Source organism: Drosophila guanche, unplaced genomic scaffold (genome assembly GCF_900245975.1).
Source record: "Drosophila guanche unplaced genomic scaffold, DGUA_6, whole genome shotgun sequence".
Taxonomy (NCBI): Eukaryota; Metazoa; Arthropoda; class Insecta; order Diptera; family Drosophilidae; genus Drosophila; species Drosophila guanche.
In genome coordinates this window covers 12425354-12448853 of record NW_022995743.1, presented here as the reverse complement: position 1 = coordinate 12448853, position 23500 = coordinate 12425354, and the positions used below count along the sequence as shown (strand labels likewise).

The 23500-nt window shown below is 46.6% G+C and overlaps 1 protein-coding gene across 3 annotated transcripts; it reads left to right on the top strand.

Moving 5' to 3' along the window:
• LOC117578825 lies at nt 1–23342 on the top strand. 3 transcript variants are annotated; one of them, XM_034264584.1, is made up of 7 exons: nt 1–14; nt 4784–4793; nt 21337–21455; nt 21520–21677; nt 21753–22404; nt 22464–22845; nt 22909–23342. In XM_034264584.1, exons 3-7 carry the CDS (start codon nt 21348–21350, stop codon nt 22911–22913), a joined length of 1305 nt encoding a protein of 434 aa, XP_034120475.1. In that variant the 5' UTR covers nt 1–14; nt 4784–4793; nt 21337–21347; the 3' UTR covers nt 22914–23342. The 3 variants fall into 3 exon arrangements, with proteins under 3 accessions (XP_034120475.1, XP_034120474.1, XP_034120473.1); XM_034264583.1 differs by lacking the exons at nt 1–14; nt 4784–4793 and adding exons at nt 5262–5272; nt 19618–19627; XM_034264582.1 differs by lacking the exons at nt 1–14; nt 4784–4793 and adding an exon at nt 14648–15110 and having other exon boundaries at nt 21305–21455.
• The last annotated feature ends 158 nt before the right edge of the window (nt 23343–23500 follow it).

Genomic DNA, 23500 nt, shown 5'->3' with positions numbered 1-23500 from the left:
CAGCAGCAGCAGCAGGCGTCTGTGGTCTATTTGAATACAAATTTAATTTGAAATTGAGTCGGCTGCTGCTGCTGCTTTTCGGAGCACTTACGGACGTGCCGTAAATTAGCCTGGCAGGCAGGCAACAAAGCCCCTAACTGCCGCAGTTTGTCTGTAATTAGAAAGTAAATCCACATGGTTGTGGACGACCCGAGCTTAGTTCGGGCCAAAATATGCGCCTTTGGACAATCAATTGATATCAAATTTAACCTGCTGACCCAACGACGACCCCAGCCGACCCAATCCAAACCAAAATCCCCCGATCCCCCAGCCAGCGCAGGAGTTCGAAGCCCCAAAGTCAAATAACTTTGCTTTAATCAACTTTGAACAAAATAAAACAACTCCCAACAATATTTTCCAAGCATTGTCTGGCATCACGAAAACCAGATACGAGCCATAACTTGGTGGATATGTCAGGTCGGGGTGGGGTAGCGGATTGGCCAGAGGTTCGATCCGGTCTGGGGACTGGACTATATAATGTACTGCCACTAGCCCGTGCTGGATTGGAGCTCGCCTTGTTCAGTTATTTTTGCGCAATTATTGGCCCCTTAAAGAGACACAAAAGCCATGTGCAAAATGAAACAGAAACAAGAAAAGCTGTCCAGCAGCTGTCCGTCTGTCTGTCCGTCTGTGTGTCCGTCTGTCTGGCTGTCTGCCTTCCTCTCGTTGCGGTCTTTTCAGCGGCAATACTTTTGCTTTCGCTTCTAGCCAACTTAGTGGTTGCCGTCTTGGTGGTTTGCCGTCTTAGTGTTTGCGAACTTAGTGGTTACCGTCTCGGCACTTGTGTCTGCTCCAATTTGCCACGCTTGATCTCGTCTCTGATTAGAGCCGGACAGGACGGACCAGACCGGGCCAGATCTGAGCTAAATAGTCGCCTAATTTATGTGGCGATGGCGTAATCGTATAATCATCATCGTCATGTGAAAATTTTCGCTCACAGAAATGCGTTCACAGCCATCCATTGGAGTTGGTTAATTTATTCTGTGGCGCGGCCGTCAAGGTTTTTTTTTGGCCTGGGCGGCAGTCTCTGTCTTTGGCTTTTAGGCCTTTCAGACACCCCCCCAAAGATGGTCATTGATGTGTTCATTTCACACAGCTTGATGGATGCCAGAGCTCATAGTACACCACATATTTTTCTCTTTTGTCAGAGTCAAGTTCGTTGCCAAAGTCGTTTGTTTTTGGGCAAGCAAATTAGCTAATTGGAGCGACTTGCAGCACACTTTGCCATTTGTTTGGCTTGGCTCGGGCTGCACCACGTCCTAATGAAGATAAATGGCTGAATAACCCACACACAGAGATTCGCTATTTGCTATTCACTAAAATTAATCAAAACCCATCCGCCACATGTTTAATTAATGCCGATAAACGGGTCGGTCGTAGCCGAAACCGAGCTGAAGAGTAGCTGCAGGTTCTCTCGACCGAAAGGAGGCAAACCAGTTTGCAAGTTTCCATGTGAATGCGGGTGTCATCTGGCTCATAAATCTACCGCTGCCTGACCTTGAGTCCATCCCATGAAACTCACTCGGATGACTGCCGCTTTGATTGGCTGTGTCCTGCCAAGAAGAGAGAGCATCGAGAGTGAAGTTCCCTGGAATTTGATTGTGCCTCCGCGCGTGATTAATCGCCGACTAATGTCGAATTCATGTGAGTCCAGCGATGCACTTGGCTACCAGTAATCCATCAGCGGGCGGGGGTCGCAGGGGGTCTGTGGACATAAAGGGTCGTTAGCGTGGGCAGCAGCTGACCTGCCACTATCGGTGACTGTCAATGGGGATGTGGCGGGCGAGTCAAAACACACGGGAAACTGTCAGGCTGTCAGCCCATGTCAACCCATGTCGCTGCGGTTGGGTGGGGATGAGCTTTTGGATGGGGCGAGTGCAGTTGGATCAGTGCTGAGCGGAGTGCATCTGGAACTAGTTCCAGCTATTGGAATGCCAATTAAAGGAACACAAATTCAACTGCAACTAGTTCAAAGCAACATGGGTTCAAGGCGGCATTTGAGTGCTATGCTAATTTATGGACTATACCTAGTATAATCTATAATCTGCATATCTTTGCGAGCCACAACTGTAGGTGATCAAGAACCAGGGGCGGCAATTAATAGCCGCACTCGCCTTTGTTTTGGCATTTAATTAGCGATCGCAGACCAACTTCTCGGCGGAGCCTCTGCCTCTGGCTGTTGGCTGTTGGCTGTGGCTTGTGCAGTTGCAAAATAACAAAACCAAAAAGGCGAAACAAAAACAAAATACTGGCAAAAATTAATATCAAATCGATAATGTTAAGGCCCATAACAGAAACAGGTAAAACGAGCTGCCAAAGCGATTCAGCGCAGTGCACAGTGGCGAGACTCGTGGCGACAACGGGAATTAAAGCTTTGGCCAGCCAGCCAGGCCACATAACAGCGCACGCCCAAAGCTCTCGCTCGCTCTCTGACTTTGTCGCTCTTTCGCTGCGCTTTCGCTTCTCTTAAGCCTCACGCTCACTGCACTCGCTGCATGGTTGGTGAATTGTTTTTGTGTTTAATTGCTGCACGCGAGACCTAACCTGAGCTTTGCATAGTTTTAGGCGGCGCTTCGTTTGGTGTGCAGCGTATGTACATGGTTGTGAGAAAGCTTCATCGAACTCTGCGCTTGTTATGCGGAGAGAAACACTCGTTTGGCACAGCATTGAGCAAATGGAAAAATGTAACGGAATAGTCCAAGTTGGATTCGGGAAAGACTTACAAAGAGATGAGTAAAGATCAAAAGAGCTAATACTAATCGGAGTATAATTACAGCATTTTTCTGATACTTTTAGTTAGAAATTATTTTAAAATAAATACACAGAATGTTCTTCATTCTCCTGCTGCACAGCTGAGATTTCTCTCACGATAAATTCAAGATTATTGAAGATCACTTTTTTATATGCATCGATTGGGGCCTGCAACCACTTGTCAGACTCATCCTCCAGCCACTCGAACGTTCTTGTCCCGAGCTGGCCTCCATTTCGCTTTCGTCGGGCTCGAGCCCTGTCGCTTTCCAATATCAGTTCAAGAATGCAAGTGGCGAAGTCGGCATATAGCGGATTCAGAGTGGGTAAACACTAAAGAGTCAAAATGTGTGTCAGATTATTTTTAAAGGCCCCCCCCCTGTTTGGAGCATTTAAGAACGATTCAATTAACGCATGACCCGCATTGGAGCAGCTCTCGGGGTGCCCGCTGGCTGGCCCAGTCACTGGGTAAACACATGTTCTTGCAACCGATTTACAAATTTACGATTACTGTCGATTTTTGTTTCATTTTGCCTTTTGCCCAAGTCTTTTGTGGTTAATGCGCTTTTTATTGCAACACCAGCAGCAGCGGCAGCAGCGGCAAAGAGCTGCCATGCCGCCAAGTGGAACAAAAGGAATTCAATGGCACAGAAGTGCCAGAAGGAAAAACCAAAAAAAAAAAATATAGAATGGAATCTCAAATTGCATTTGGTTAGTCATGCGCGTCGTACTATTAGCTGCACAGCTCGGAAATGTATACGCGAATAATATTCACAAATAATAATAATTACTGCTCGAGTTGCCAGGCTTTTGTGTGCTGCACTGCACTTGTGGCACAAGCACAAGTCCGAGTCGCAGTCGCAGTCGCAGTCTGTGGCATGGCCTTTGTCTGATCTCATAGCAGGCAGTTCCCCAATCTCCTTCTCTACTTGTGTTAATAATGCTTTAAGTGTTGTTCATTCATTTTTCATTGTCTTGCCGGTGATTCTGGCCAAGGACGCGTGCGGCCAATGCGTCAGAGATTGCTTTGATTTCTGCTGGCAATCGACCTTCAACCAAAAACAAATGAGCCATTAAATGAGCCATCAATGTCCTTCCAGATACTCTGCCTTGTTCGCATTTCTAGATGTGATTCCGTTTATCGCAAGTTAAATATTGAACAGAACTTTCACCAACACGAGCCCGAAACGACGATGATTCAGAGATACTCATAATTAAATGGGTATTCACATTCGACTTGTGGTTAGAACTTCAATGAGTGGACTTCCCAGGGCTCAAAGTCAAGCCAAGAATCAGGTCGCAACACTCAGACTCAGACCACAATGACCCCGCATTGATCATGAACAATTTGTTCTAATTTTGCGCACACAAAACAGGAAACCCCATTGGGTCCATGACCACTTCGATGATGATGCAGCGCATTCCAGCTTCAGACCTATCCCCCCCTTATCTTTGTACCCCTCTCTGGCTGGTGCTGTCTGACCTTGTTGCTATTTGCATAACGGCAAAGCGGTGACTTAATTGCTCATCGATTTGGGAGGTACTCGGTACTCAGAGGGAGGATTGCCAGCTGATTGCCTGATTAGGTGCTGAGCATTTGGCAACAAGCAGGAGGACGAGGAGGAGGAGCAACAACTGTTGCGTCTGTGATGCGGGCGCCATGAGGCTGTCCCCCAAATCGAATGCCCAATAATTGAGCATGCCTCATAAATAACGGTTGTTGTGCCTCCCGTGATCCGCGGCAGGCGGCCAGAGGCAGCGGCTAGAGAGTTGTCAGCAACAAGTAGGACGCGGACACGGATAAAGTTATTAACAATGCCTCAGGCTCCAGCTCCAGCTCCAGCTCAAGCTCTGGCTGGCATGTACGTGTTCCTCTCAAAATGGATGAACGTGACAAATACCAAGAAGGCATCTACATTTGGCCCCCTACACTGTGAGAATAGCTGGCCAGCGGACACACAGTTCTCTGGCTGCGCTAGCACAAATGTTTGTGTTGCCAACAACAGGCACTAACACAACATTGTCCATCAACTCAGGACCCAGAGTGGGAGTGGGAGTGGGAGTGGTTCTGGTACTGGTTCTGGAGTTGAAAAAGGGCAAAGCATGAGCCACAGAGCCACAGACGACTGCAACGACCGTTAGCATTTTATTTGGCTTAAATTGCCTTTAATTTATTGCTAACGCCGCTGCCAAGTGGCAGAGCAGGAGGAATGTTTTCATGGTTGATTCCGAGTGCCGCCACTTGCTCTCATTTTTTGCACACATTTCAGAACCAATCAGCGGTGCAGATCAGAGCTGAGGGCTTGGGGGCCCTGAAATCGAAGACTCGCGCACACAGTTCACATCATAAATAATGCTCAATGGCAGGCATTTTAATAAATCAATTAAACTATAAGCTACAGCTACTCAAGTTGCGATGCGACGATCGTTTCCCGCGAATCTCCATTACTCCAAAACCTGCCTGGGGGCAGCAGCAGCAGCAGCAGCACGGCCACAGGGCCTGGCCCAAACCCCTAGCTCCAGGAAGTGTGTGCTGTGCTGTGTGCTCATCGATGTTAAGTGCAATCTAAGGACTGAGGAACAACCTGTGCCCGCAGAACACGTGTAACATGTAAAGCCGCCAGCCTCAGCAGGAGAATCTCTGGCACGTACATGAAAATATTACACAAGATAAGGGATTGTAGCTGGAGCTATAGCTGCTGCTGCTGCTGCTGCTGTCTTCGTAGATATATCCGCATTGTAATTGCGAATTAGAATGCCACACGAGAGAGTGCAGTGCTGCTCCACAGTCCACACACTCGGGCAACCTGTCAGAGCGACTCAAAATCAAAATTGTGACAACTTCCACCCACGCTCCAGGGCCACAGAGAGAGAGCCAGAGCAGGCCCACGCCACATGACAGCATATGAAATGCAATTAGCGGCCGACTTGACCATCAAAGGTTCAATATCACAGAGCAGAGACCACCGAATCTTGGCCAAATCCGGAGAGAGAGAGAGCCTCAGTCTCAGAACTGGGTCAATGCGCTGTCAGAGAGATGTCAATAGCTGCGAAATCCATAAAGCGATTCCATGGAGGAGGCTTTGACAGCCGCCCAACGGCCAAGAATTTGCTTGTGTGTGTGCTAAGTGAAGGTGCCAAGTGATGAGAGACTAAAACATAAAAGAGCTTAAGATTATTAAGCAACTTCGTAGCTTTGAAAGTCTGCTTAAGATTGCACTTTCTGCCGCCCAAAGTTCTCGTTTTGAAGTAACCATAAATACAGAAATGGAAACACAACTTTTCACTTGCCCCTCCAGCCGGACACAGAGGCAGACCCTTTGGCTGGAAGGCGTGCAGCGGGGCTCTAAATTACCACTGTACATGACCCCACACAGAACACGAGGAGTGCACGGAAGGAAGCGGAAAGCGTACCTACAATTTCGACACTTTGAAGATTTTACTATAAAAATTTGCCATAAATTTGTTTGCTGCTGCTGCTGCTGCTTCAGACTGGACTCCAAAGGCCCCTCCTGATGATGTGTACTTTTGCAAACATAACTGACATGTTTGGCTAAGAGGCAATCAAATAAATTGCAGCAGGGGCACACGGGCCCGGGCAGCACGTGTCTGGTCTGGGCCAAGTGAGGCAAATGAAGTTAACTCAATCAGAGGCAGGAGGGGGAAGAGCAGGGCAGGGCAGGGCAGGGACTACCGCTCGTAGTAGTAAAAATGTTAGGAGAAACTCGTATGAAAATTTATCGGGCTGTTGCTTCCAGCAGCTACTAACCACCCGATGGGATGGAGACAGGCAAAGGGCACAGGGCCCTGTGATCTCGAGGAGGCTCTGCTCCTCCGGCTGCTGCTGCCACACGCTCAAGGGAGCAATGTGATATTTATGCCAATTGTTGGGGCAGAAGTACATGCGTGTGTGGGTCTTAGAAGTGCCAGTAGATGTGGCTGGTGGAAGGTGCAAGGGCTCCTCTTGTTACTTTTAAAGCAAACACAAACGGACACAAAAGGTGAATTCAATTTATTACGAGAGCATTTTGAAACTACCCGGGGCAAGGTTGAAGTTGACTCGGTCTCGGACTCGGACTCGGACTGGTACTTGGAGTCTTATCAGCCGTTGAAATCCTTTGTGGTGGGCTGTGGCAGGAGGCCAAATGCAATTATGTGTATTTTATGCTCCGGCTGGCTTCATACTTTTGCCTGATTGACAAATAAATTTGCGATCCATGCGTGACGATAGCCGAGCCGAGCCGAGCCGAGCTGAAAGTGTTCTGGCGGGGCAGCAGCAGCCTGACAGTCGCATTGATAGTTTTCCATTTCATTGTCAATGTCGGGCTGCTGCTCGGCTGGGCTTCTTGGGCTAGTTAATTAAGCCAATCAATGTTTTCACTTAAGTGCAAGTAAACTTCTGCAGCTGGCAGAAGCATTTTCCACAGCCAGCTGCAGGCAGGAAGAATCACTTTTGGACAGCATTTGTTTGATGTTAGACAGGCTGCGTCTCCGTCTTCGACTGTGACTGTGACTGTGACTTTGACTTGGTCATTAGTAGTGCTCCCAGTTGTGGTTGTCAATGTGTTTCGACTTGATTTGTTTGGTGCTTCCTGCAACGGCGACAGACCAGTCAGGCACTCGCTTGCGGAAGGCATAGTCATAGTCCCAAGGGATTTGTGCTTTAATTACCAATTTCTGCATAGTTTTGCGTAAGCAAAATCACAGACACACAAAGGCAGCCGCTGCCCACGTAAGAGCAAAGAATTTATGGACAATGCAACTGCTTCAATTACGAAGATAAGTCCCGTGCCCTCCGCCATGCAATCTGGGACATCGTCCCACCCAAATGTCTTTGCATAAAAATGTCGAATGTCGTGCGGCATTTGTTACTTATTACATGTGGTAAAGAGAGGCTTTGACTTGCAGTTGTTGTGGCTACGATATCGATATGCAGACACACACACACACACACAGATGTGTGGTGGTGTGGGGCAATCCCTATGGATTGCGACGTGCTGACCTTCAACTTCAGCGGACAGCAGTTGGCCAGAGCTTGTTAGCTCTTGTCGCTCTTCGGACTGTATTTCTTTTGCTCGGCGGCGGCACAATCGCGATCACATTTGGTGATTGTAAAGCGAGGCAACGCCTCCAGCGTCTACGACGTCATCAACGGCGGCAGGCAAACAACACGCAACTGACAGCGACAAGCAACAGGCAACAGCCAACACCCCCAACAAAATAGCAAAACAACACGACAATAGACCCAGAGACAGGCTCAAATTTGTTGAACGTCGCGTCGTCTGGGCCCCCAATCAGCGGGCGACAAGAGTTCTGGCCATCATTAAATTCGAAATAAAATAATGCCCTGCCAGTGTGACTCTGTCACGCTCTCAAGTTCGGTTAATAACTTTGTTGGCCGCCGGGCTATCTGCTCTCTGTCTGGTGTTGCTGCTGGGCTCGCGTCCTGGTGCCTCACCAACTTATTGCTCTATTTTCGCAAGTAGTTTTCGATTTCAGTTTCACTTTCTGGCTGCCCATCATGTTAACAAGGGAGCAACGCCAACTGCAACTCCCAGCAACTATGTAAACGAGCTCCGGTCCCCACATAAACAACTTAAACGAGCAGATCGAATGGTGCTGAGGTCCTGCTTTGATGAAATTGTTGCCCCGAAAAACTACGCACGAAAGATGAGTCATAATTATCGTAGCATCAGCATCATCGGTGGATCATGGTTAATGATTGTTGATGGCCCGCAGCTGCCGAAGAACAGGTACTACAGACACAAAGCCCACACGGCGCGAAAACATTGCTGACGTCACATGAGCAAGGTCATCACATGACATTGCCGCCAGTCAGCGGGAATTCCAGTCGGACCAAGCCAAGAACCGATTGCCACATTTTATTGTAGATACAAGAGCATATATCATATGTGTAGATATTTATTGTGTTTTATTGCACTTGCGGTTGCCATGTCCCAGTCTTTGCCATTCTCCGATACGATCTGGTTGGACTCGTTTTCGATTTCGGTTGACAGAATTGAGCTTGAGTTGAGTAAATGCATAACGGTAAATGTTAAATACTGGAACCAGTTTACAAAATGTATACGTGAATATATTGGAATAATATTTGTGCATAAACATTTCAGAGCAAAAACACTTGAACAGAGATGAGCAAAACGCTTATTGAACTTTATCGAAGATGCGGCTCGAACTTTGAACTATTGCAGAGTTACACAATAGCGATAGATATGCAGATATATAGATATATATAATTGTATCCATTATTTTTGGCACATGTCTGAACCGGATACACACAGTATAGAATATCAATAGATTATGTCATAATGCTGAAAGGGGGAAACACGTTTTGTTGATGATAACAAAAGTGAAACCGAAAAGTGAAATTGACACTAAGCAATCGATTAACTGATAATAATGATCGATTGGGCATTTATGTAAATTATCTTTTAGCTAAATGCAGCCAACAGACAACACAATGCTGGCAGTGCTGCCCTCAGGCCACCATCGTTCTTTGTCCCGTAACACTCTCCATAATTATTTGAGTTCTTTTTTGAAATGCTTTGAATATTTTGCTACTTGTTCGGGCCTACGTTGTCGAGCAATTAATGTCGCTTCGAGTGAGAAGAAATCAATTAAACCATTCAGCAGAGACTACAGCAAATAGACAATAAGCGGAAGTAAAAGTACTTGCCAAAAAAATAGACAAAATTCCGCAAGCTGCATGAGAGAATCGAGCCTTTTATGAGAGGCCAAAACGGTTTTGTGGTGGGCTAAAGCGCCATTAACATTGGATTTTGCCAGATGATCTGTCGCTCCCTATGTGTGTGTGTGTGTGTGTGTGTGTGTGTGTGTGTGTGTACTCGAGTTTCATTAATCTTCCGCTTGTTTGTGGCATCGAAGCGCAAATCAAATGCCAAAATGCCACACAGCGCACACCCGTTTTAATTTTGGAATTTTCTGCACATTGACCAAATAGGAAATTGTGTTCCCCTAAAGAGTACTGCCAACTTCGACTTTGTTTCACTTTCGTTTCACTTTTACTTTGTTTGTTTCAGCAAATTATGTTCCAGCGCCCAAGAGCTAAAGGGAGTTGAAGCAGCAGGCGTGGGTCTCCAGTTTACATATTGGTATTTGCTTTGATTTATTTTTGTTTATTTAACTATGCCATTAACAAACGTTCTGCTGCTCAAACAGCTGGAACAAGTTATTGTAGCCGCCATGAAAAGTAAAAATAAATACACGAAAGAGTAATCAAATCACTTTTATTTTCAAACAGAGACTTGAGGAATTCATTTAAAACAGAAACCAAGAGTTCTGTGGACACGGCAGCAGCCTTTCGGTTTCTATCGCTGGGTACTAAAGATACTCCGTGAACCATAAAGATTGATATCATTGCCCCGATGCTGGATCCGCGAGTTAGTTATTTGACGTAAGCGCGGAGACAGACAGAAGAGAAAACAGGTTACAATAGAATATTTGGCTGCCATAAAACACGAGCTGATTGTCGCTGTTGTACGATCGTTTTGTGTGTCTGTCTGCCCCTCTGGATGATGGTTATATTCAAGGACAGCCTGTTTGGTGGCCCACAGCATTTGCATACTCATATGGCGACTTACACACAGTCGTTGGTTTGGTTTTTCGATCAGATTTAGCTGGCAGTATGCAGATTGGGCTTAGAACAAGCTTATGAGTGAGAGCATTTCGCTTGCTCCATAAATCATCTGTCTATAAATAAGTCAAACTTAATGCAAGTGCCAGCCCAAAGTCGCGATAACGCGGCCACAATCACTCACCCATTTATTTATAGAGCTGCAAGTGTCCCACCATAGAGTCCTCGAACGCCCTAACGCCGCTGATCCTGGGGGACCACTGTTGACGCTCATATTTATCGCCTGCTACTTGTAATTGCCACAAATTGTATGACATTTTTATGCCCTGCTCGGCTGCTGCTGCTGCTGCTGCTGCATGAATAATTGATTTACATATGCGTTTGTGTATTTGCCCTGCCATGTAATAAATTTATATTGCATACAAGCAGCAGTGGCAATCCTTATCGTTTTCGCTTTCTGGCCCCCAAGTGGGCACATTAATCAGAAGCTCCAAGGCGCCCACGCCACTCCATGGACCCAGGGGGATGCACTCTAATGACTTGCAGCAGCCCAGTCTCTGTGTGGCAGTGGCATCGCATTTATAAATCATGCAAAGTCGATGTGGCACCCTCCCGCGCCTCGTGCCATATCGATGGCAATCGCAAGACGCGTTGAAGCTGCAATTAGCGCAATCTCTCGCCTTAATCTTAGCACATTAATTAGTTTATTTAAAGTGACTTGCAGTCGAGCTGACTTCCATCAAGTCCATCAAGTCTATTGGCTGGCAGACGACAGCTTAAGTGCGGTAATTATGCATTAGCCCGCATTGGAATGATGTTTGATGTCACACTGTTCCTTGGTTCCAGTTTAAGTTCTAGTTGGGTTAGGATCTAGTTAAGGCATTTGTAGCTGCTAGCTGCAGCTCCTATAAGCGTGTTTTGTGCAATTAAATCCAACTCTGCATTTGCTTTAATTGCATATTTAAAGCTGACAATTAAACTTACAGCACCCGCCTGCTCCCACTCTGAGTGGATGGATGAACACTTATTCTGAATGTTTTTCTGCTTTCGGTTTCAGTTGCCACCGCACTTAACGTATTGCTTTGGCCTGTGCTAATTTCGAGGCAGCAACTGTGATTAATAAGCTGCCATAACGTGCTATCAGAGAACAGCAGCAGCAACGCAGCGCGGGGCCATTCATCTTCTAGACAAAGAGCAGCGCCAAAGTCCGGCCCAGACGAGTCAGCCTGGCAGATAGACTCCTCTTCCTTCGGTGCTTCGTTGCCGAGGTGCTGAAGCTACAGCATGGCCTTGAGCCAAGAATTATGTCTGCAATTACTCTTCGGGTTGTCATGCGCCAAGCTCTGGGGAACTGTGCCCGTGTCCGGGTGCTCCTCCTCTGCTTCTGGTTCTATTTCTAATGCAAGTAAAAGTGCAAGTTGCCAGCTGCCAGTTACGATTATGGAACTGTGCCACTTGCCGCATGTTCTGTCTTCTTTCTAATGGGGCACTGGCACTTAATTACAGCTTGTTTGGTCATGTTGCAAGTCAGCGTGTTGCCGATGCCGATGATGATACCGATACCGATACTGAAGCTGAAGCTCAAGCTGAAGCTGAAGATGCTCCTGCCTGCACCTTGGCACGTTGCAGCGTGTGAAATGAATGTTTGTTGTCAGAGCGTGGCGCATGTTGTTGATATCATCGAACATACCCCCCACTTATCTTGGGAAACCATCGGATTTCAGCATTTTGTACGTTGACATGTGGAAAAACTCTTCAGTTCAGCGCGCTCTGAGTCACCAGCACTAAGCTCCTGCGTTGGGGCCACAAGGCCAGGCCTGAACTAATTAATACCAATTACCTCATGGAATGAATGGTCAGTGCGAGTGCCAACGCCTCGAGCTAATTGAGTATCAAATAATGGCCAAAAGTGCCTTACATCGAGTGCCCAAACTGATGCCAGCTCGACAGTTTCCCAGGCCCCAAGGCCGCAGCGACACGCGGAAATCGCCGTCAGTTCAATTAGCACTACCCAAAGGTTTCAACCTCTTTCCCACCAATCGCCAAAACACACAAAACACTCTGTGAGTGACAGCACAGACACCACCCGAGCTACCGTTTCGATTTTCAATTCTTGTTTCGGGTATTTTTTGTCGTATTTCTGCTTGGGCGTTACAAATAAAAAGCTCCTAAATTGCATTGCGTCCCGTGCATGCCAAAAAGTCAAACCTGTAGCTGAAATCGAGCAACGCTTTGTGAAATTACAATCTGAAGGTTGACCGCAGTAGCGGCAGCAACGGCAGCTGCTCTGACCTTTACTTTTGGTGTCTTTTTGAGGCGGTGTCGTTGACATTTCTGCTGCTCACTTTTCGTATCAGCTACTTGATGATTTAGTTTTAATTCGGTTTTGCGTCACAGCTGAATCATAGCTATGAAGGACTTGTCTGTGGGCAGAGTGTAAGAATAAGGGCGTTCATCATGACGTATGCTCAATGTGTGGCAAGTTTTTGCTTATCAATCATACGGCCCACATACGGCCCCATACGCAGAGTACTCTTGCGAGTACTTGCCTCTCCTTCTGCTGCTTTTTAATGTACTCTGTTTGTGTGTGTGTGTGTTTCAGCACGATTTAAATCGTAAAACAACACGATCGATCAGGCAGAGAGTTTTGGCTGTGGCTGCGACGGCGACGGCGACGGCGACTGTCGCTGTGCCATGCGGAAATTGTTTGTACAACATGGGCTAAAACAAAGGCGCCACCGAACATCATGCAAAACAATTCATTATTAATAATTCTGTTATTGTTAAATTAATTCTTTGCTGCTGGCCAAGCTTAAACAAACAGCCAGAACCAGCTGCCGCTGCTGTTGCTGTTGCTAATTTCTCAAGTTTTGAAACCAAACCAAAGTACAAATGTTGGCTAAAAATTTGCCTAGCCCGTTTTCTCCCACTTGTGGCTCAAACGGTTTTCGTTGTTTTTGTGTGCTTATTTTTGTGTGTATTTTTAATGTAGCAAGGTCGTTCGTTGGCCGTTCGTTCGGTTGCCGCCAAAAGCAATTTGTAATGATTATTAAAACAACGAGCTGCTGCTTGGTATGCTCTTGCACCGGCTGCAAGCAACCAACCTGCCACCCGAACATTCCCATTCACCCCAGGCCGGGCTCACTGCTGCCATTGTCTCTACCACTGGTAGAGCCATAGCTGTTGCCATTTGCTGTTTGCTGTTTGCTGTTTTGGTTTTAATTGAAATAACAAAAAACAGTAACAAGGCAGTGGCTGCTGAAAAATGATTATACGGGGGATTACAACATGGCAAGGCAGGCATTCTTGGGCAATTATTGCCACACATCGCAGCCTTTCGTTACGTTTCATTTTGCCCAAGATCTAATGTGATTGAATACCCCACAGCCATGAGCCGGACACTTGAGGAGTTCTATTTAAAGCCCCGCCAAACTATCAACATTCTTTCGCTGTTAGCTCAGCGACGGCGTCTGCGAGTGTTGGCCAAGAAAAACAATCAATTTGGCAGCATGATAATTGAGTTGTTGTGAAAGGGAAATCCATGCACACTCTGTCGGATGGGTACATTTGGGGGGGGTGCGCCACACCCCCCACGCTATTTCAATTTTAGATTTTTAGCAAATTGCATTCGAGCCATATAAGAGCCAAGTGCCATAAACGGATAAAAGTCTGAAGCTCGAGCGCCTGAATTATGTCGCTCGTTGAGTAAATCAACGCAGAAATCCCAAGCCAAATAAAGTAGCTTGTCGCATGGGAGGGGGAAATACCCAGCGATACATCCGCCACGGGAGCGGCAAGGAAATCAATTCAAATCAAATCAGAACTAATTCACACGCTCAAAATGGACAAAGCAACCGAAAAGCCAAGACAGGCTGGCGGTTTTGTGGGGTGTGTATAGAACCTGTACGTACCCTGGAAGCTCAATTTAAACCCTGAACCTACTGAAAAGTCCACTTGCTGGCATTATCTTTAGCAGCAAGTCAGAGCTTTCGGTGAGGGAGCGGAGGGTGCGTGCGTCATGCCGCTGTCCAGACAGTGAAGAGTGAACGTGGCTGCTCGGCCGTCGACAGGCATCTGACGGAGCAGTAGCCAAGACACCGCGAGTGATCACTCGGCCCCGGCCCCGGCTTCGGCTTCGTCTTGGACTGCAGCTTCGTGCGCCGCCTCGTTGGCTCTTCGGCTGTGGCCGTGGTGTGCGTGCTTTTTGGCGCTTTTGCGGGGCTGTCTTGTGGCCGGGCACACCGTTAGTTCGCCAGTTGAAATACACAGCTTGCGGCGAGCGGTTCTTGCGCGCGCTTCTACCACGCCTAACTCCACAGCGAGCGACTTACTAACCAACCAACAGCAGAGCCTCAGCAGCCAGCAGCAGCAGCAGCAGACGAACGTCGCGTCTGAGTCGCGTTAGCAGAGTTCTGAGAGTGCAAAAACCAAAAACAAGAATAGAAACAAATTTAACAAAAGACAAACCCCACGTATTACTTAACGAATTTAACGCAACACAACACACACACACAAAATATAAAAGTTAAGCGTGTAATTGTGTGGAGAAACTTGGTCCAGTGATTGATTGGTGTCTCCGATTGGTGGGCGTTGCGAGCCGAGTGCTGAATCAGACTCAAGAATCAAACCCCCAACCCAAAGAACAAACAGTGAATTATTTGGATACAAAGTGACAACGAACGGACACTGCGCATTGCACATTGCAAGCAGGGTGAGTACGCTCTCAGTCGCAGTCTCTTTCTCTCTTTGTGTCTCCCTCTCTCTCTCTCTCTCTCGCTCTGTGTCGACCTTGGCATTTGGCTAAATTGATTTTGTCGCTAATTGAAACGAATGCAGCATGAGGATTTCATTTGATTTGATGTGATTGGCAAGCATTTCTGGAGATTGTCCAAGACGAGAGATGCGAGCTGTGTTCAGGCATTTGTAATTAGCATTTGGCTCTGTGTCTTATAAATAAACATCGTTTTTATCGTCGTCTGTCTGTGTGTGTGTGTGTGTGTGCTAAACGCCAAAGGCCACAGCCAGCTGTCCATGAGTGTTAAATAAAAGCTAAAAAGAATATATGTATATAAAAGCTGAGCATATCTTGCATGTAAATTACAAAATCAAGTTCGTTGCCTGCGTCTTTTGTTTGGCCTGCACAAAAGGTTCTTTGAACATGAAGTAGAAATAGAAACTAAGCCACTGGCTGCATGTGGCTTACACTAGTTGTTCATGTATTTGTGGACTGTGGAAAACGGCAACCTTCAACGCGGCCCAGTCCCCACTCTGGGGGCAGTGGGAAAACCTGTTGTTGTCCGCAATGCGTGTGCTTAATTTACACGCAGATTAGCGTAATATAATTTCATATCTTTATTAACCGAAAAATGTCAGCTTCAGTCTCAGCTTTAGCCACAGCCACAGCCACAGCCACAGCCTCAGAGATCTGCTTTGCCTTGGACAGAATTTATGAGCGATTTAATCTCGGTTTCGCCCGAAACACTTGATGCATACAAAGTTCCCCAAAACCCACAAAAAGATACACAAAGATTGGCAATAAAATTGTGCCGTCGGATCGCGCTTCACGTCATGTGATTTGTCTGTTGACTGTTCTACCCTTTGGGCCAACTATCAAGTCTTCCATCTTCCCGGGGGTCTTTGGCCTATGCGCCGTTTTTTTCCAGCTTTTGTTGTTGAATCATAGTACATGCCTCCCATAAACATATGCCAGAACTTCTGCATGGATATCTAGAATGGGGAAAGACTTATTTGCATGCCAAATGGAAGCTTAATTAGGCCACCAAAAGCCACAACACATTTGTTTAGCTCCAGCTCTGATGGCCTACATTTGACGGCTGTCTCGGGGTTCGGCTGCCGGACCAATCTCTTGTCATTTGTTAAGTCTTTCGCCCCTGAATTATGTCCACGCAGATATCGGTGCTAGAATTTTACACCCAATTATTCACGCAATTGTTAATTATGCGTTTGATTGTGCCAGCAACGGCTCCAATTTCAATTTGAAACCGACTTTAATGAAGTCTAATTAACAGCGAAATACTCGTACATGCGGAGCTGAGCGGGCGGCCTTTGTTGAAGTAGCTATGGGTCTTTTTCCTGCTCTTTAATTATATTTATATACAATATACAATATATGTTGAACAGCGAATACCGAACGAATGCATTGTGTCTGTCTGTCTGCCACATTGATTGGCAGAAATCAGCTTGAAGAGTTTTCATTTCTATGATGTAATTCGGGGCTGTAGCGATTGTTGAATGTTGAGTGAATCACAAACTGTCAATTATCGACTGCAGTCGATGCCAAAGAATTAGCATAACCAAATTGCGTTCGATGACTAATTGAAACAGGGCAACATTAGCGGGGATCCATAACGAGAGGAGGCACTTTTAATTAACCAAATCCATTCGGCATGGCAGCCAAGTCTTGGCACATCTCTGCTTCTACCATAATTCCCTTATTCTAATATTATTTTAGGCATTTTATGCGTTGTTCAAGAACATTGTGGCACGGCACTTGTTCGGGCCTAAGAATAGATCGAGCCACGAAACGTGCCTGGCCGCCACATACAAAGAGATTTTTGCAAGTAATTTCGAACACTAAAAACAATGTCGGGGCTGTATAATAATAATCACTCAATAGCAAAAGCAATAGCAAAACCAAATGGCAAATAACAACAGCAAAAGCGGAAGTCCAAGGCAATGTTGAAGCCACACGAAAGTGCTGTGCAACAACTCTTTTTCTCTCCCCCTCTCCCCCTCGCTCTTTCTGTCTCTATATTTTTTTTTTTTGGTTTTTGTTTGTTTTGTTTTTTTGTGATTTATTTTTTTGTGTCTTTTTCTTGCGCTTTTTTGACGCCTTCCTGGCACGAAATACTTTGGTGAGAATTGCAAATTCTCAGCCAGCAATGGCAGAGTGAAATAAGTGAAAATATTATGAAAGCCCCAGCCATGGCGGCAAGTGAAAATCGGAATTTATAATTTTCGTGTGCCGATTTTTTTCAACCGCAAGAAAAGGTGCCCCCAGGCAGCTGCCACTGCCACTGCTGTTTACTCAGTCAGTCTTTGCTGCAGCTGATGATGTTGATGTTGATGATGGTGATGGTGATGCAATCCGCTCGACATGCACATCAAGTGACAGAGCAGACATTGCGCATACGCCGCATTGTGCAGGCTGCTCAAAAAACAACTACCGCCCCACAGAGATGAAAGCCGAGTCGAGCCGAAAGCAGCAGTGGAGTGGCAGCAGCTGCCAAAACAAGAAGCCAAAAGTTATTATGACAAATGCAAACCCTAGCTTAGGGAACACTCGGAAGCTTGTTAAAAGAAAGCAAAGAGAACCAAGAACAAGCTGCAAGCAAAACCTGAGAATGTATACCAACAGAAGTCATATAAATAAACAGACTCCCCCCCGATGTGTGTGGCCACACACACACTTGTCGCTCTGGGTACGAGTTTGTGTGTGTCTATTTCCCACCTGAATTTCCATGAAGTTGCGTGCCCTGCTCATCATCGTCTTCTCATCATGATGTATGAACATCATGTGGTGCAGCAACAATATGTAATTTTAATTTTCTTGCTTTTCGCTTTTCGCTTTTTGTCGCCATGCCCTGCCCTGCCCTGCCCTGCCCTGCCATGCCATGCCATGCAGACCGCGGCGGAGGGGGAGCCAAAGTGCCAACTCATAAATATGTAAGCCACTGTTTTTGTTGTTAATGTTGTTATTGTTACTGTTATTGTTGTGTTGTGTTTGCAACAATTGAACAAACACCCGCGCGACATTGTGCAAACAATTCAGAGTCAAACAGATTTCTGGTTGTACGCGTTGGAGCGACTTTTGTTTTTATTTCACATTTAAATCATTGTGTGTGGCCATTAAAAGGCATCCCTGGCAACTGAAAAGAAATTTTCAATTTAAATTTGTAATATTTTTTGTTTGAATTTGAATGCAAAACAAGAGAGTAATCTCGTGCCTGGCCCCATCATAATTGTGTGGCATTTAAAATGCACCAGAAACTGGCTTTGCGAGCCACACATTTTATTGCCATCCAAAAGTAAGAGCAAAATATTGCTCCCGAGCGATGATAAATGCCCCGAAATAATATGTAAACCCGTTCCAGCCGGACATGTAAAGAACGGCTGGGCAGGGCCCACAAAATATTCAGAGACCCGTTCAACTTCGCTTCGGTTCGGTTCAGCACTTTCAAGGTTGTGGCGTCAAGAACAGTGCAGAAAACAGTGCCACAAAAAAACTGAAACAGAAAGGCAAACAAAAACTCGAGCAGCTTGCAATTGGGTGCGGGTCTCTGGTTGACAAGTCTATGCCTTCAGCTCGGACACAGACACGCGCTAAGCTTTGAAAGGCCTCCCAAAATGCAGCAGTTGCATGTACTCGTGGCATTATGTGTGGCGTGGCGTGGCACATGCCAGACCCATAACCAGAGCCCCAGTTGCGCAATTGCAGCCATGAATCATAGGGCCCCCTCTCCGCGTTCCGCTCCATCCAATTAGTCGCACAGCAAGTAAGCCGCTTAGCGAGCACAGACAAAGGAGCTGCTGCTGGCAAAAGACTTCCTTCTGCGCCATGGCCTTGGGTACGCCGCTACGTTCTACGATACGCACGCACAGAACCGTTTTTAGCGCTGCTGCTGCTAAAAATAACCCACAAACGACCTTGGGGCGGAGCAGAGCGCTTACATAATTAATTGCAATCGGGTTTTGGTGTCCCAGCAGAGCAGGGAGCATGCGGAAAAGCTACGCTTGGCTGGCTGCAAGGAAGTTGGGGCTAGTCACGAAACTGACAGGCGGGGATCATCGCATCGATTAGCACTTGACTCGATGCACTCGAAGGGGGAACCAAGAGTTGGGGCGAGAGTGAGAGATGATCCCTTTCAAGTGTGCGCTGGATACCGCAACCACAATAAAGCAACACAACGGAGTAATGGATTCATGAGTAAGACAGTAGAAGCTATAAACTAAGCAGCGAACCAAGAATTAATCACTTTTCGTCCATGCAAGCAGAAGTTTTAATTGTCAAATGCAGTTTAACCAAAAGGCCAGCCAGATAATTAAATTTGCTGCCCCCATCTCTCTCTCTCTCTCTCTCTGCGTCTCTTCCGCTCCCTCTGCACTGGCTGAATGCGATCATCGCCAAAAAATTAACATCACGTTCGGCATACAAAAAGTTGTTATGTATATTTATTAGCAAAATCAGCGGCCAGCAGCCAGCAACAGCCACAAAAAGTTCTCTGGCAATGGGGTTTGGTGAAAAGAATGAAATGTTATGCGAATATATTATACAATATAGAGAGAGAGAGAGAGAGAGAGAGACTCATACATAATACCAGTCGAAAGAGAACAAAAAGTGAACCATTGACGTAGGACACAACCGAAAACTTACTCACATCAGTCGAAAATAGCCGATGAAACAGAACACGCAACACTGAATGATGGCTCGGCACAGCCTTTGGGCTTTACTAACTACTCCAGCAGGCGAAGAGGTCAAAGTCGTGGCTGAGCCACACACTGACTCATGAATGAAAGTGGAGCCATCATCAGCCAGAGTATGGGTGGTTAAGCACAATTCATAAAGATCATTCCATGATCCATTATTTTAGCTACCCGCACAAGTAAATGTGTGAACTCGGAGTTGGCACAGTTTTTGCACCAACTTCAGCTGAAACTCAAGCCATACAAAAACTAGAACAAAGATTTTTCAATATCTCAAAAGACGGGCCGAAAGAAGTGTGGGCGTGTCTCACAGAATATTATTTGCCATAAATCTAAACATTAGCCAGAACACAGACACAAAACCAGTTGTGTGTGCTGTTTTTTTTTGTTGGTTTTTGGAAATTTCGCTGTGGCCAAAACGGATCTTCGATCAGCGATTGCTTTGGAGACAGCCAAGTGCGTGACATTTATCAGTTTTTATGGCCATTCGGTCCGTTAATTAAAGAACCAACGCCAACGCAGGGCAAATAGAAAGCTAAAGCCAAAGTCAAGCAGGGGTCGGCGGCTTCAATGAATTGAATCCGATTCTGAATGCTTGACGGGAACGAATCGACAGAATCGTTAAAGCAAAGCCTGCAGTTCTGGGCAATTGAGAAAACATTTCAATTGGGCCACGACTCTGGTACTGCATTAGAAAATGCAATGCGTGTCGTGCCCTTAATTTTCCACACGCTCAGAAATGTCGCAGCCAAGATGCGGAGTGGGAAGTCGTGGTGGAGCGAGCGGAGCCTCCCTCCCCAGGGTTCATCGATACAGTTTAATGGGCAAACGGAATCTGTTTGCAGGCCAAGACTCACTTTCATTGCCAGTCGATGAGGGCTGTGTGTGTGTGACACACATTTATTGGTAAATCGCATGAAGCAACAATTAATGCCAATCACGTGTACGAGTGGCAGTCCACCTGCACAGCAGAGCACTGCTGGATTTTGTCACAAACTGTTGGCACTGGCGCGACGCATAAACAAATCAAACTTTGACTTTGAAGAAAACCCCAAATGGCCAATTGAAATGCCATGCAAGTGGCACTCGCTCGCTCCGTCTCCAGCCAAATCAAAAATGCAAAACAAAGTGGCCAACAAAGTGTTTAACAACAATCAAGGCACAGGGATCGGGGCAGCTCAATTAGAGGCGGTGACATTGGTGATTCGATCGACCCAAGGAGTGTGGCTTAGAGTAGAGCCCGGCACAAGCTGGAGACTGTTCCATTCTGTTCCGTTTTGTAGAGTTCATTGGCTCGCAGATTGATTGGACTGATTGCCTAATAATCCGCGGAGTGCGTGTCCCCTTCTCCAGGGCGTAATCGTTTCGCGCCAGCAGAGCCCAAAACTTAATTGTCCATAACTAGAAGCGTCGCTACGTAATTATTTATAATAATTGTATTTGGAAAATGTTCTCTTTCAGACAGAGGAAACGCCAGCAGCCAAACAAACACACACACACAAAAATGATTTCACGCCGCAAGATCATATCGCGTTCGCTGGACAATTTGGATGCCATCGGGCAAGATGAGCAGGAGGAAGACGTCTGGCACGATCGCGAGAAACTGTTCAGGGTGAGTTGTGGCTGAAAATATGTAGCTGCAAACTGTAGCTAATCCTTGGGCCTTACGCTTTCAGGATCACATCAATGAGGTTCTGGCCAAGTGGGAGCAAATCGACGATGAGATCTGGGCCAAGATTATTGTCTTTGAGAAGAATCGACGCGTGGCCAAGGCCTATGCGCGCTCCTCTGTGATAACCATTAATGGGTCCAAGAACGGCTTCGATGGTGTGCGGTGAGTAGGACTGCCCTCAAGGACTGCTCCGAGCTCCCCTCTAATAACCGAATATTACCCTAAACCCCTAAACAGCATTGGGCTGAATGGCTTCGAGAATCCCATGCGCGACTCCGAGACGAAGGTCATCAAGAAGTCCATTGGCGATGGCTTCAAGGTCAAAATGGACGAAATAGGCAACATATTCATCAAGCGTTATGGCAAGAGCAACATCTTCGTGAACAACACATCGGGTGGCAATGAGGAGACGGTCATTGGCGGTGACATTATGCAGATGCCGCAGATGTCCCTCAGCGGCGGCACCTCCGCCAAGCTGTTCGACATGAAGAAGTTCCAGACGAACATTAATCGAGAGTTTGCTCGCACCTATCCGGAGCGGGGCAGGCTGGAGCGCCAGTGCCTGTCGGCGGTGTCGCTGGTCAAGTCAAACAATAATCTAATCAACACTCCAGTCTGGATACTCGTGGTCAATGTGGTGGCCATGGACATGCTGAGGAGTCGCCTGCAGACGATGCCCAAGTCGCTGGACGCGCTCGGCATGCGGGTGCCGCTGGCGCAGAGCAGCGAGGATCCCTACTCGACGATCGAGAGCCAGGTGGGCCTCATCTATCCAACGCCCGCCGCCTCCGATGACTCGCAGAACTCGCAGCACTCGAGCCACAGCAGCAAGGGGCGACGCAGCGTGTTCAGCGCCGCCTTCCTCAACGAGGGTCCCTACATGCCCAAGGTGAGTTGCTCTCGATTGGCAGACAACTCCGCTTTGTGCTCACTTCCTTTCCCCCTTAGCCGGACTACGAGGCTGCCGGATCGCTGACACCCATCTATGCGGAGAAGAAGCGGCAGAAGAGCAGCGCGCAGCAGCGCAAGAAGCAGGACGATCCCTACTACTGCGGCCTCCTGGCACGCATTCCCAACTTCATCAAGTCCTCGAAGCAGCCGTGCAGCGGTGCCAGCAAGCCCAAGAAGGAGCCGAAGATCTCACGCAAGGTCTCGGCCCAGCACCTGCAGCATCAGCAGCATCAGCAGCAGTTCCTGCAGCCGCCACAGCCCATTCCCATAGCCACCTTCCACCACTCGTACTTCCCCTACAAGCACTATCCGGCACAGCATCGTCTCTCGCAGTCGCAGATGTCGCTCTGGGATGCCCGCAGTCTGATCAGCGCACATGGTGGGTTCAATGTCAACATTTTTGTACTAAACCTTTGCTAACTCTGTTGTCTCTTCCCCACAGAATGAACGACATGGATGGGCCCTAATTTATTCAACGTGTAGCATTAGTTTTACGAATATTTAGTCAAAGTTTACGATATAAAAATGATCAGTGGAATGCATTTCGCTCAGTTTTGTGATAAATGATGCGAAATGCAGCCATTTACTACACATTTATCAGCAGTTTACGTTTAGGGAACCAGAGAGATTTAATAATTATGCAATTTGTAATAACTAATTAAAATTTTGCCATAGTTTTTTTAAATCGTTTAAGACTGAGAGAATGTCCTAGAGCACAATTAAGCGCGAGAGACCGAATAGCCAGATGGGAATGAGATTGAGAATGTCATAATGTCATAAGCAAGTAATTTTGCTACTTTAGGCAAGTCCAATTTATTGTTTATTTTTTATTATTTTGCTGTACATAAATTTCATATGTAAATAAGTTCGAATAAAATATGTAAAAGACATTTAAATGCATTACAACTATGAGTGTTTTCTTGTAGAGGGTATAATTATTAAAGATTGAAATATCCCGTCCAGTTCCATAGCAGTTAGACCTGCACACATTGTTACTGAATGCTATAAAACTTGAAACCTTAGCTCTTTGTGTA

What these genes read in the sequence shown, in the direction of transcription:
- LOC117578825 (XM_034264584.1), top strand. Translation starts at nt 21,348, where the DNA reads ATGATTTCACGCCGCAAGATCATATCGCGTTCGCTGGACAATTTGGAT. An exon ending in ATCGCGAGAAACTGTTCAGG is followed by an intron (nt 21,456 to 21,519) that starts GTGAGTTGTGGC and finishes TTACGCTTTCAG; the next exon opens with GATCACATCAATGAGGTTCT. An exon ending in AGGGTCCCTACATGCCCAAG is followed by an intron (nt 22,405 to 22,463) that starts GTGAGTTGCTCT and finishes TTTCCCCCTTAG; the next exon opens with CCGGACTACGAGGCTGCCGG.